Here is a 13,950-nt window from a genome sequence, read left to right as displayed (position 1 = left end):
TAGAAAGAATCCCCAAGCCGCATTTTTTTCAAATAAAATTCTGGATCATAGATTCTTCTAAATTTAGTTTGTATTCTTTCTCTTACCTGTGATTGGCTTTTCTTACTACAACAAAGAGCTCTTCCAGGTGGACCAATTGTCCTCCATAAAGTACAGTGGTGCCCCGCATAGCGACGATAATCTGTTCCGGATAAATCATCGCTATACGGAATCGTCGCTATACGGAACGGAAAACCCCATAGGAACACATTAAACCCCGTTTTATGCGTTCCTGTGGGGGATAAACTCACCGCTATGCGGAAATCCTCCATACGGCCACCATTTTCGCCGCCTCGGTAAGCAAGAATACCGCACAAAAACACTGCAGGCAGCCATTTTTTCTTCCGGCGGCCATTTTGGAACTGCTGATCAGCTGTTGGAGAAACATCGCAGTGCGAAAATCGGTAAGTGAAATGCTCACCGATCATCACAATGCGATGCTTACCCATTAAAACCATTGCAATGCGATCACTTTTGCGATCGCAAAATCCGCATCACTATGCGGATTCGTCGTTAAATGGGGCGCTCGCTATGTCAGGCACCACTTTACCAGCATCTGCACTGATGTTATTGGTATGTCTCCTGCTGTCCATGCATTGTTACTTTTATGCATCTTTCTGTATTGCTTTTTGCTATGACTTTCCACTCTGTTTCAAACACCCTAAAAACAATGTTTCGTTTTAATATCAGTTCTGGGGCAAAGTTAGGACTTCCTAATCACAGCTATACTGTAACAAGAAATCCAGTTGGAAGCTTTGAATTAGCGGGGGGGGGGGGGGAGGAAGGGCCCTGTCAAAGGAACTTGAGAAGTGATCTGGATTCCTTAAAGATGTTTTAAAGAGGGAATTCCTTAAAGAGAAAGATGTGTTTTTAAAGATAATTTTGGATGCAAATCCTGGTAAATCCAGTGTGTTTTGGCACCAAGCAGCAGAAAGTGGGGCATAATAAATGCTGTGTCTGGAAGAGCCCAAATACACAAAACAAATACGTGATTTTTATTACATTGCAAGCTGTTTCATTGCTTCCATATCTGGTTGGAACATATCTGCAAACAATTTTTCTGTGATCAAATAATAAGTGGTTTTGTGCCCACAATTAACAGGAGATTTGTGGCTCTGATGTGGTTGGGAAATTGTTTCCTGCTGTCATCCTGTCTCTGCCCTGTGCCAAGGGCATTTGGGGTGGCCCCAAAACCAGCATAAAGGAGTACAGCACAAATAGCTTTGGACTGTTTTACCTAGGTACTGTATTAGAATTCTCTTAATTTGCTGCTCAGGAATTTTTCATGAGCTTCTAAGGGAGGAAAGGAAAGAAATTCTCTTAAAAGATAACAAGGGAGCATCTAAGATGAGTTTTTATCAATGTATTGAGAAAATGTTTAATAAATCCAAAATCCACAAGCAAGTAATACCCATCCTGTAAATTCTGGACTTCATTTTGTTGTCTTGAACCAATATAGCTACCTTTCATTTGTGATATAATAAAACTGAAATTTAATAGTTAAATGTTTGTGAAGGTTACTCCAGAAGTATGAGGAGGATGAGAAAGGAGAAAGATGGCTGAGAATAATGTAGGCTGCAAAGTGAAGCACTGCAGTATGGGGATTCTAAGGCAATTGTAGCCTTTCATAACAATAGTTCAGAAAAAGGTATATGGTCCTGGAATGGTTATTTCCAGCTGACAAAAGGAAGACTAGTTCTATAAATTAAGAGAGACCCCATCAGGAGACATTGCCACGGATGATATAGTGCAAATGATATCTAGATGTACATTTTCATCTTTTATTACACTTCTCTAAGCCCAGCCGAAGTAATCTGTTTATCCATTTTATCTTTACCTTTCCTTTTTCAAGGTAAATCCTGAGTTGACTCACTTCTTTGAAGAGAAGGGTTTGAAATTTGTTGGCCATGACACTGAAGGCAAGAGAATGGAAGTCATTGAACTGAATGGTAAAGACTTTGACTTTCGGCTCACAGTTATATGAGAGCTTATTGCACAGAAATGTTTTGAGCCTCATTTTAATTCTTCTGCCAGTCACATGTTTGTTAAAGAAATAATAGATCAGTTAAATAAACAAGTTACTGTTTTGCAACGGTACATCCATAAGGAGTCTCTTACCTTGTTTAGACTGCAACTCCTCAGTTTTCAGTTAAATCTGGCTAAAATACCGTATTTTTCCATTTATAACACACCTCGGTTTATAAGACACCCTTCCATTTTTCTAACTCCAAAATTAAGAAAACTTATCTTTGAGGATTCAGCCTCTTGGCTCAGAATGGAGGGACATTTTGAGTCCCTGTTGAATCTGAACCTATAGGCTCCACCTCCAATGAGGTGTGTTCCATTTGTTTTGTACAGCATCAGCTGATGTAAGTTCCATAAGGCTTGTGATTGGAGGAAGCTAAGTCTCCTGACTGTAGGAAGCTAAGCCTTGTGACTGAAGGAAGCCTGTTTACAGAGGTAAGGTACATGCCATTTTGTTCTCTCCATGTTATCAGCTTACATCCGTGTATAAGACACCCCTCAATTTTTTGTGTAATTATTTTAGGAAAAAGTAGTATACATGGAAAAATTATTCTTATACATGGCAAAATACGGTACATCCCCTCATAGGAAGACAAATGCACATTAGTTCAGATATCAGCCAGCCAAGCGAATTTGAAATATGTCGCCATGTGGTCCATAGTTCTATAAGGAAAGAGAGTCTGGAGAGAAGTACAGCAGATGCCTTGTTGAATTCTTCATAGTCCTATTTGTTACTGATGGAGTAGGCTAATAAAATCATCATACATTTTTGCCTAGACAGATTTGCCAAGGACTTCAGAATCAGAGGAAGTGTTAATAGCTGACGTTTTGTGGTGGGAGGATTAAAATTTTCTTCCAGTGGTCTGAGAGATATGGGGTGAAGCCAGTATAAAGGAAGAAATGCTCCAGCTAATAAATATCTCAGGCTCATCCATACTGAACATTTGTTTTAACTTTATTTATACTGGTTCTTTTTTTTAGTGTCCATGACACATTTTTTTAGTGTCCATGACACTGGAATTGGTGTCAGATGAGCATGTCTGTGTGATACCAGGATGACCCAGTGCATGCGTTAGCAATTACTCATCCCATATCTGGGCACAAATACTGGGATAATCTTTTCAAATTTGCAATTAAAAAAAGGCCAGAAAAAATTTGAATGGCCTCAGTTGAGGTGACACCACTATGTGTAAAAGATCTCAAAAACGTGCCATTATAAATATTTATGTATTTCTAATATTCATGGTTCACCTTTCCAAACCTTAGAGCAACTCATAACATAACCGCCTAGAGTGGTCATATCGACCATATAGGCAGGATATAAATAGAATAAAACAAACAAACAAACATTCCCTTAGTTTAGTTGCACCCATTTATATTGCCAGTGAACTGCTGTTACCATATTTTTCTGTGTATAAGATGATACTTTTGCCTAACATCTTTAGACTAAAGATTGAGGGTCATCTTACACACGGAGGTAAACCGAGGAGAGAACCGCACAATTGCAAAACTGCCCATACCTTGCCTCTGCAAACAGGCTTCCTTCAATCAGGAGGCTTAGCTGCCTCCAATCATGAGCCTTATGTAACTGCTATCAGCTGATGCTGAAGAAACCAATTAAAACACACCTTGTTGGAGGTGGAGCATGTAGGCAGTGCTGAGACGCAACAGGGACAGTACTGGTATGCAATTGTTACCTAATTACTAAATAAAAATGTATTTCATTTTATCTTTAAAATATTGATTTCTTAATTTGGGGTTAGAAAAGTGGGGGGTGTCTTTTATGGAAAAATATGGTAATTGAATGTAAATTTGCATTCTTATTTACTGGTTGCTAAGCATGAAGCTTAAAATTTGTATCAAAGTTGTCTTTTGTGCTTAGGTTTCTATAATATGCTGAGGTATTTTGAGGACATGAATTTCATCTCTGACATTTCTCAGATTCTGAAATTTAGGGATGTACTTCTGTCTTACTGTGGTATATTATAAAGGTGTTAAAATAGAATAATTATAGAGATTCTGAAATAGCTGTCTTTAAAAGAATTACCTAGTTGTAAAAACTTGAACCTTAGCAATCACTTTTGACACCATAGCACAAAGAATTGATTCGATAATCTCATGTTTCTGTAACATGAACTGTTTCAGCATTTTCAAACTGATAAAGTTACTGTCTGGGTCGCTCAGTGAGTTAAGTATCCGACTGTGGAGCCAGAGGTTCGGAGCTCAACTCTCCACTGTGCATCTCAGAACAGCCGATCTGTTTGGCCTTGGGCAAGCTACCCAGCCCCAGGTTGCCCCCAGAAGAAGGGAACGGTAAACCGTTTCTGAGTATTCTCTACCTAGAAAATTGTGGAAATGGTCACCATAAATCAGAATTGACTTGATGGCACACAGTAAAAGAACAACAAATGTTTTTTTTTGTTTTGTTTTTAAAGTCTTGCTAGAGTATTTTTGATATACGTTTGTGCTGATCAAAATATATCATCAGTTTTAGTTTAAACTGTTTATGCACAGAGTAAAAGGATATATGGCAGTATTTGTAACAGCAATGAGAGAGAAAAATCATATTCTACTTTCCATTTTAAGTAGCGGACTTTTCATTAGTTGTAAAAAACAAATCAGAGAAGCACAGTAATACAGCTTTCTTACCAGGCAAAGCATATATCAGATGTCAGAAGGCATGTGCTTAATAGCATTGAGATGTGTCTGGGAGATGTGTTGAATTCCAGGAGCACCTCTCCCCTGTAAGAAGCATCTTTCCTTGCATGGTGTGGATTAAAGGAGAAATACATGATTGGAGGGAAGAGGTAGAAGGTTCTTCCATCATGATTAGGCTTTGCTTACAATGCTTTCCTCTCAGCATAGATAACTGAGCTGATAGGAAAGTTTTATAAGCACAAAGAGAATGAAATTTAAAAAGGGGAGTTTGTTTTGCAACTAAAATTTAAATTGACAATAACTTAAATATATAATTGCATAACATATATGAAATATAATTATAAATTAAAACTTTGGGTAGGATAGAAAAAAATTAATTCCTCTTATGTTTTACACAAGTACATTAGAGAAAACTTTCTTGAGTTAAGAAAAATGATTTTTAAAAAAAGTGTTCAATTTGCTATAAATTTACATAGAATTTTTTGATAAGTACTGTACATTATTACCAAATAGAAGATTAAGTGAAATTATAAGTAATGCATTACACTAAGGCCACTTCCAGTAATGAATGTATTATTGGGTCCAAGGGACCCCACATGTACAGAAATGCAAAAAAATTACCCTGAATAGAAACTCTAAAAATAGTCCAGTAACGAATGGGGGCAATAGTTGAATGCTATTGGATGCTGACTGCATATTGGAAGGAGGTATCAGAAAGTCTGGTCAGCAGGGAAAGGCATGTCTCTTAGAAGGGCATATCTGACTTAGCAGAATGGTGAATGCAAGTCCTTTGTCACAGGTCCCAATTGGCAGTGGCTTATCTTATCATAATGTTACATGAATTTCAGTCACATAAAGCATATGTAGCTCATTAAAGTGTTTAAAGCGCTTTGCTTTGCTTTAAAGATCTGAATGCAGATACCATTATTTTCATTTGTGTAAGGTCGTAACTAAATGTATTGCATTTAGTTTATTAAATGTTAACCTGTTTATTGTTTTTAAGAATAAAGGTACTAACATCTTGAGTTTTCTCTTTGATCTGTCTTTAGACCACCCATATTTCATTGGCGTCCAGTTCCATCCAGAGTTTTCCTCAAGACCTATGAAACCTTCACCTGCCTATCTTGGTCTCTTGCTTGCTGCAACAGGTTCACTCAGTGCATACTTGCAACGTGGATGTAAATTGTCCCCTAGGTAACCTTTTGTTTGAGTTGTGATTCATTATTACTTTCATCATTGATATGTATTTCAGGAAGAGAGGAGTTAATTTAAAAATATTTGTAATTATAAGCAGTGTTTATAATTATAATGAAGTACATAGGGGATGTGGTGGCGCTGCGGGCTAAACCGCAGAAGCCTGTGCTGCAGGGTCAGAAGACCAAGCAGTCGTAAGATCGAATCCACGCAACGGAGTGAGCGCCCGTCGCTTGTCCCAGCTCCTGCCAACCTAGCGGTTCGAAAGCATGCAAATGTGAGTAGATAAATAGGTACCATCTCGGTGGGAAGGTAAACAGCGTTCCGTGTCTAAATCACACTGGCCATGTGACCACGGAAAGATTGTCTTCGGACAAACGCTGGCTCTATGGCTTGAAGAGCGGGATGAGCGCCGCCCCCTAGAGTCGGACACGACTGGACAAAAATTGTCAAGGGGAACTTTTACCTTTTACCTTACATAAAAATACTGATCAGTATTTATTTTCAATTTTATTTGGCTAAATCTCTACATGATCTCCATTTAAGACAAACAGTTGGGAGGTTAAGAAGGCCCTTCTTTAGTCTTGTCTAATTAATTATGTCATAATTGCCTGCAATGAATAAAATCTGGCTTTTGTAGGAGTTTTCTGGTCTCTTAACTTAGCGAAAATGGCCGCCGTATGGAGGATTTTCACTTTAAGGTGAGTTTTAAGCCCATAGGAATGCATTGAAGGGGTTTCAATGCATTCCTATGGGCTTTTTAATATCACATAGCAACGAAATCGCTTTGCAGCGATTTTTGCTGCACCGATTATCGTTGCTATGCGAGGCCCCACTGTATATGAATACAAATATCCCCGCACAGGTGGTAATAACGAGGGTCCAGCTTCATGGGGCTGGACGGTCCACTCACTGATCCTCTGCTGCTGCAAACACTGCAATTCTTCCAGTGGCTCTGCAGATCGTGATCTGTGAGCCACTCTTCAACCTTGCAGCGAGGCTTGTCCTCCCGCCCCCTGCCAGGAGTGGCTAGCTGATCACAATCTGCGGAGCCATTGGAAGAATCACAGCGTCCGCAGCAGCGGTGTATTGGTGGGTGGACCGTCTGACCCCATGGGGCTGGGCTCTCGTTATCGCCATCTGTGCGGGGATATTCATATACAAATATTCCCATCTCTAGTTAGGAGGGTGAAGAAAGGGGCTGGAGGAGAGAGAGAATATCTTTTCAGTACTTAAATTTGAAAAATGTCAACAGTTGTCTTGTTTCATATAATATAGCAGATTCCTGCATTTATAATGAAAATGATAACATTTTGGTGCGGGCTATGTGAACAACCATTAGCATAGTTATTGTATTTATACTTGGCTATTGTGGTAAAAGCACAGAGCAACTCAGAATTGGATATAAAAATTTCTGCCATAGCAGTCTAAACATAAATATGTAAAGAGGAAGTAATCTTAAAGCATTTTGGAACAGCTTCTTAAAAAGCAAATCTGTTTTAGTATTTTATTGTATTTATGGCTAATAAATGTTGTAGAGTGCATAGTATTAGTAACCTGTTTAGCAAATGGCCAAGATAACACTATCAAAGTATGTTTTGATTGTATTCCTGCATTGAGCAGGGGGTTGGACTTGATGGCCTTGTAGGCCCCTTCCAACTTCACTTTTCTATGATTCTGTGATTCAAAGTTTCTATGAAAGTAGCCCGCCTCTGGTCAACAATAGTCTAATTAACATTTAAAATTTGATTTTCATTTTACCTATACATATACATCAGTTGTTTTAAATTGTGTCATGCTGTGATATGAATAAAGAAACAAGGAAGCCTAAAATTGGTATCAATGCAGAGTATTTATGCACTATGTAAGGATTATGTATGAGAGAACTGATATAGATAAAGGGAAGTCAGTCATTTATGTTGTATATATTTAATTGTAGTAGTAATAACATTACTATTTAAAACTATGTTTTGATTTTTATGCAAGACTGTTTCATAATGTGAAGTTTTATTTCATGCTTCCTTGGGTACATTCAGAAAGGAGTAAGTACAACATCATCATTATCTTGCTCTAAAAATGCTTTAATATTAGTTATAAGCAAAGTGTCATTATGACAGAAGGAAATGGCAAATCCTTCATCTCTATCAGAACCACTCTCAGCTGAGGCTGTGCTTTCTAGTGTCAGAATGAGTATCATCTTTTCCACTGTGGCTGGGTCCCTGTGGGTATTCTGGTTGGTTGTGGTTTTTTTTTTCTATAGAAGTAATTGGCAGCTTATCTTGAGTATCGGAAAGTATATTTTCTTGGAGATCTTTCAGCAGGACAGCAGGAAGCTCTACTGTCCATGCCATTGCTGAGATGTAATTGAGACAATAGAGAGGTTGTTACTGAGAAGGAAAGGGAATTAGAAGAGGGCCCAAATATTGTGAAACATGATGTGAGGAAGTGGATCCTTGATTCATTCCTTTTTATTCAGCAACAGCTACAGTGACCTCAGTGATGACAGTTTTCCAGAAAAAGAACTTCCTGAATCAGAAACAATTTGAACAGTCTTTAAAAGACAAGGAACACAATCGTAGTGGAGATAGGTAAGCCAGACTTGAATGTTCTTCTCCCACCATTAGTGGAAGATTATTTTAATTATTTATTATTTATTGAACTTATATGCCGCCCATTCTACCCAAAGGTCTCTGGACGGCTTACAACAATTAAAATACAATAAAAGATAAAACGATTATAATGCAATTAAAATAGATACTCTAAAAATTGCCATCAGGACCCACAGTTGATATTATTTCAATTAAAATCCTTCTGGAACAGGAAGGTTTTGACCTGATGCTGAAATTTGATCAGCGTCGGTGCCAGACGAATCTCAGTCGGGAGGGCATTCCATAGTCTGAGGGCAGCTGCCGAAAAGGCCCTTTGTCTACAAGCCATCCCTCTTACCTACTTCAGAGACGGCTTTTTCAAAAGGGCTCCCTGGCTAGATCTTAACTGTCAGGTAGACTCATATGGAAGGAGGCAGTCCTTCAGGTATTCAGGACCCAAGCCATTTAGGGCTTTATATGTCAAAACAAGCACTTTGAATTGGGCTCGGGCAGGAACTGGTAACCAATGTAATTTAATCAGAATCAGCTTGATGTGTTCTCTAGCGGCCCCACCACTCACCAGCCATGCAGCTTGATTCTGGACCAGTTGCAGTCGCCGGACTGTCTTCAAAGGCAGCCCCACGTAGAACACATTGCATTAATCTATACGAGATGTTACCAGTGCGTGTGTAACTCTCATGAGACTCTGCTCGTCCAGGTAGGGCCGTAGCTGGTACTATTTCTGCTGCTGAAGGAAGGTGCCCCTGGCCACCGAGTCCACCTGGGCTTCCAGAGTTAGAATGAGGTTCAGGAGCACCCCCACAAGCTGCAGACCCTGTCCCTTAGGGGGAGTGTAACCCCATTCAGGGCAGGGAAGTGGCCCTCCAACCTGTCTGGCGAAGCACCCACTAACAGCACTTCCGTCTTGTCTGGATTGAGTTTCAATTTATTAACCCTCATCCAGTCCATTACCGGGTCCGGATACGAGTTCAGCACAGAAACCGTCTCACCTGGATTGGTGGAAAACGAGAGGTAGAGCTGAGTATCGTCAGCATATTGCTGACTCCTCAGCCCAAACCTCCTGATGACCTCTCCCAGCGGTTTCATGTAGATGTTGAACAGCATGGGGGACAGTATTGAACCCTGAGGAACCCCATGACATAAATGCCATGGGGCAGAGCAACTGTCCCCCAGCAGCACCCTCTGGACACGGTCAGCCAGGAAGGAGTGGAACCACCGTAAAGCAGTGCCCCCAACTCCCAACCCAGCCAGCCTATCCAGAAGGACACCATGGTTGATGGTGTCGAAAGCTGTTGAGAGGATTACATGTTTTAGTTTTAAAAGGTGCACTTTATACACAAATACACATTAACGTTCATGTCATCCTAAACAGACTAGTGCTTTCCTGTGATGTTTCTCTCCTATTTCTTTAATTGGTGCTTACAGTTAACTCAGTTTTTCTTCTGCTTAACTATAGATGGTTCAGTGTAGACAAACCATGTCTGATTGAATAGAGCCAGATCTGCATAAATATATTTGTAGCCTATCCTATAGGGGATTTTTTAAAAAAAATCTGTTGCCCTCAGTTTTCTGCTTTAATTAATCTTTGACCTATTAATTAACATTGTAACATTTGCATAGTGTTTTGGCTGTATGTTGAAATGAAGGGAAATAATATTTGTCCTCAAACAGCTTTTTCTGTTGTGTAACAATGTTTTCATTTTCAAGTCAACTGAAATTGTTCATGGTGCTTGATTTCTATGTGGGGCTACCCTTGAGGCTAACCTGGAGACTCCAACGGGTACAGAATGTGGCGACCAGACTGGTGTCTGATGTGAACAAGTTCAATTACATACTTCCAGTTCTGGTCCATGTGCATGACTCTCTGTGGGTTTCCAGGCCAGTTATAAGGTATTAATTGTAGTAGATAGAGATCTCCATGGCCTGGAGCCCTGTTATCTGAGCCTCCTTCCCTCAGAACATCAGCCCATGCCACCCGTTCCTCACAGGTGTCACTTCTCTAGGTTGCTATACCAAGACAAAGAGGATTGTCACCAGAAATTGTGCCTTCTTGGCAGTGGCCCCTTCCTTATGGAAGAGGCTCCTGAAAGAAGTGTGTTTGGCCTCCTCCCTCCTTTTAAGAGGATTTTAGAGACTGCCTTGTTTCAGGAGACATTCAAAGCCATTCCTCACCTAAATTAAATTTGTATGTATACCTTGTTTTGCCATTATTTTGACTTTTTTATTTATGGTCTTCCCTATTTAGAGGTGTTTAATTTTGGTAAATGGGATGGAAGGTTTGCCAAGTTGTCTCAATGTAAACTGCTTAGAGTAGTGCAGTCAGCGATATGGAAACACATGAAATTAATTAATTTTGGTCTAACGTGAAATGGTCGGTTGTACTGATTTTAGCATAAACGTCATTGGTCATAATCTGACCTAATGATTCTTTCCATCAGACAAGAAGCAGAATGAGGCAAATGACCCCAAATGTGGGAAATCTTTGGGTAACATCAGTCATACATCCGAAAAACAGAGACTACATAAATATCCGTCCAGTGACGCAAGTGGTGGGACTGGCAGGAGAAGCAGACATTTCCATTTGCTTCAAGAACAGAGCATTTCACTATCCATTCATGGGCTCAACTATAGACATATTAGTTAAACATGTAGCGGTGGTGGCTGTATTGTAGTAATTCTTTTTTCATACTTTTTTCTCTCTCCAAAAGATAAACAAATCAAGAAGAAAAGGCACGATTGAGACGGTCATACCAAATGGTCCAAAAACCCCACTCCATTATATTTAAGCTATTGGAGAAGGCTAACGTCAGCACAGCTGCTTTCTACACGTCCTGTGAAGATCCCCTTGTGTTCCAGACAATGCTTTTGCTGCTCTGGAGAAAAGTCAATTCTATTCAATCATTACTGATCTTTTAAAATTGTATAAAAGCCAGCCTAATCTAGTCTGATGCTTTCAGGTGAATCTGATAGTGTTATCTGTGTTTAGGTGATAATACATTATAGCAATTTTTTGAATACATTTCTGAATCACTTGAAATCATCATTAAAAGTAAAACTACGTTGCTTATAAGAATGTAATTTGAATAATAATTTTCATAGGTTAGGTCTATTTTCTTCATGCAGGTACTAGATTGGTCATCAGAAATATTCGATGCATTATAATGTTGCCTGCTTTAATCTTGGTTTGCAGCATTGAGTATACTTGAAGATTGTCCAGGCAGAGTTAATCTAAAGAGGCTTATAGCGTTGGACTACAATACCAGTCTAATAAATAATAGACAACAAGTCTATAACATAAGAGGCTATCAAAAAAATGAGATTCTGTGTGTACAATTTATTGGATTCAAAATCTGTAACAGAGAGCAGCCTGGCTTACCAGATAAGCTACTATGTTTCTCATGCCAATTTCCTACTGCTGTGGTACGTGCAGAGATCTTCTGAACCCAGAGTACTGCAGAATTGAAAAACTCCATATCCCTCGTAGGGCTGAGAGCTAGAAGGAGAGAGGGAGAGGCAGAAACATTGGAGAAGGCCAGAAGCAGCAGGCATATCTCCTTCTGCTTCTGTTCTGTGTTTTCCTTGAAAGTCAGAGGAGTCCACCTTAATTCACGCAATCTGCTAAACACAGCCTCCCTGGCTGGAGAATCAGATGAGATCTTTCCTGTCCTTTGTAGCATCTAGGATAAGGAAAGCAATAAAAGGCAGATTTTGGACTGCTATGTTCTCATTTTAATGGCTGCCCAAATGTGAGTCCAGCTTAGGCTGGCAGTGAGTTTCCTACCAGGGGAAGAGACTCTCAGTGTTGGTGAGGAGGCAAGTGGCGTTGCTGATACTTTCTTCATCATCAACTCAACACAGAGGATATGGGTGTTCCTATTTCTCTTGCACAAATAAGTCAAGAAGAATTTGCAAACATGGGTTTTAAATGATTTACACCCACTTGGGAAGGTTCTAATTTATGAACAAATCGGATACAGATATTTTTGGACACATTCCTTTGCACCCTTCCCAGTGTGTTTATTTTAGACATGACACATAAACTATTAACTGTGTACACGCTACTGCATTTTTCTTAGTTTATAGGCTGTACTGGAGTACAGTGTCATTGTTTCATTAGCAACAGTCCCTTTTGCACTACCTCTTTGGAGAGCAGTACTGATGACATGCTTACCATTGCACTTCCTTGGGGAGGAAATGTTCTTCAAGAAATAAGATGTGTGCTTTAATTTCCTTGTTCAGAGATAATTTGTATCATACAGTCTTGCAGAAAGTACTTGTTCCTCACATTCTCTGTTTTAAAAATTTGCCCTCTGAATAATATGTTTGTAAATGTACATTTCAGGATAATCTTTTACCATTTATTTTTTAAAAGCACTGGTTTTCTAGAGTTCCAGCCAAGATACCATATAGGTTAAAAATAGACGTGGGAAAAATAACCATTTTCTATATGTTGATTTTTGTTTGAGAAGCTTGTGTAATATGCCTTGGAAGTTACGAGAGTTGATACTGCTGGATTATTCATTGAATCTCTGTTATAAAATATTGATGTCATATCAAGTATGCTATATTTTTCTTAAAGGCTTTCTTCAGGTATAAACTGCATTTTGAAATGTATGAAAATTTTACAGAAATGTGCACATATTGTTATTTTACATTAAATTTATATTGACCTAGCAATTCAGATCCACAGAGTGTTATTTAGACTTAAGGAATGGTTTGCTCACATTACTCTCCATGATCTTTCTCCTTCTGCTGGCTGGATTGCGGCAAGCAGCATTTTCTGAGTATTCAGCTGTGACCTTAAAAAGAAACTATGGTTAGAGAGAACACTGGCAATTCATCTTCCAGACTTACTGTGAGGTCTAGAAGTAGGTGCGCATCCTCCAACCCACAGACCATATGTTGCCCCCAGGACCTCTTTTGCAGCTCCCTACATTCCTGCGATCCCCAACGCCACCCCCAACAATATGCCATTAAGTCAATTCTGACTCATGGAAAACAGCTTAAAATTTTTCTTGGCCACTAGAAGGTGTGACGGGTCTTTCAGTTTAAATAAAACCCATTCATTTTAGTCATACCAAGTTGATGCCTGTTGTGGCACTTTATAGAGTACATAGCCTTTACAAATGCAGTACTCTGTTTATTAAAAAAATATAAAAAATATGCAAACATGGATGCTCCTCCCCATTTAACTCATATCCTACCTCTTGTGAGTACAGTTCTCAGGCTGATAGGAGATTGAAAAATAGTCCTTGTTGCCATTAAAATTGCTCATGCCTGTTCCACAGGCATTTATTGGAATGAAGAGTGGAAGTTTAAGGTAAACACTGTAAGCTGACAAGAGGAGGGATGCTCTCTTCTGTCAGCATGGTCTGCCCATGTTACCCAACAAAGTTGACACATTCTGCTTTGCTAGCTAGAGTGA

The 13,950-nt window shown here is 39.3% G+C and overlaps 1 protein-coding gene across 7 annotated transcripts in view; it reads left to right on the top strand.

The window, feature by feature from the left end:
• Positions 1-13,202, top strand: part of CTPS2 (CTP synthase 2) — a 65,949-nt gene extending 52,747 nt beyond the window's left edge. For 4 of the 7 annotated variants that reach the window (XM_020786725.3, XM_020786724.3, XM_020786726.3 and 1 more), the window contains exons 16-19: positions 1,892-1,988; positions 5,772-5,916; positions 8,393-8,504; positions 11,234-13,202. In XM_020786725.3, coding sequence (XP_020642384.2) covers positions 1,892-1,988; positions 5,772-5,916; positions 8,393-8,462 — 312 coding nt within the window. In that variant the 3' untranslated portion in view covers positions 8,463-8,504; positions 11,234-13,202. The remainder of the gene's footprint in view (positions 1-1,891; positions 1,989-5,771; positions 5,917-8,392; positions 8,505-11,233) is intronic. The other 3 variants (XM_078390406.1, XM_078390405.1, XM_020786723.3) reach the window with 1 other exon arrangement.
• Positions 13,203-13,950: the final 748 nt, after the last annotated feature.

This window comes from Pogona vitticeps, chromosome 3 (assembly GCF_051106095.1).
Source record: "Pogona vitticeps strain Pit_001003342236 chromosome 3, PviZW2.1, whole genome shotgun sequence".
NCBI classification, from domain to species: Eukaryota; Metazoa; Chordata; class Lepidosauria; order Squamata; family Agamidae; genus Pogona; species Pogona vitticeps.
The sequence above is the reverse complement of the archived record's forward strand: the minus strand, read 5'-3'. Positions and strand labels throughout refer to the sequence as shown.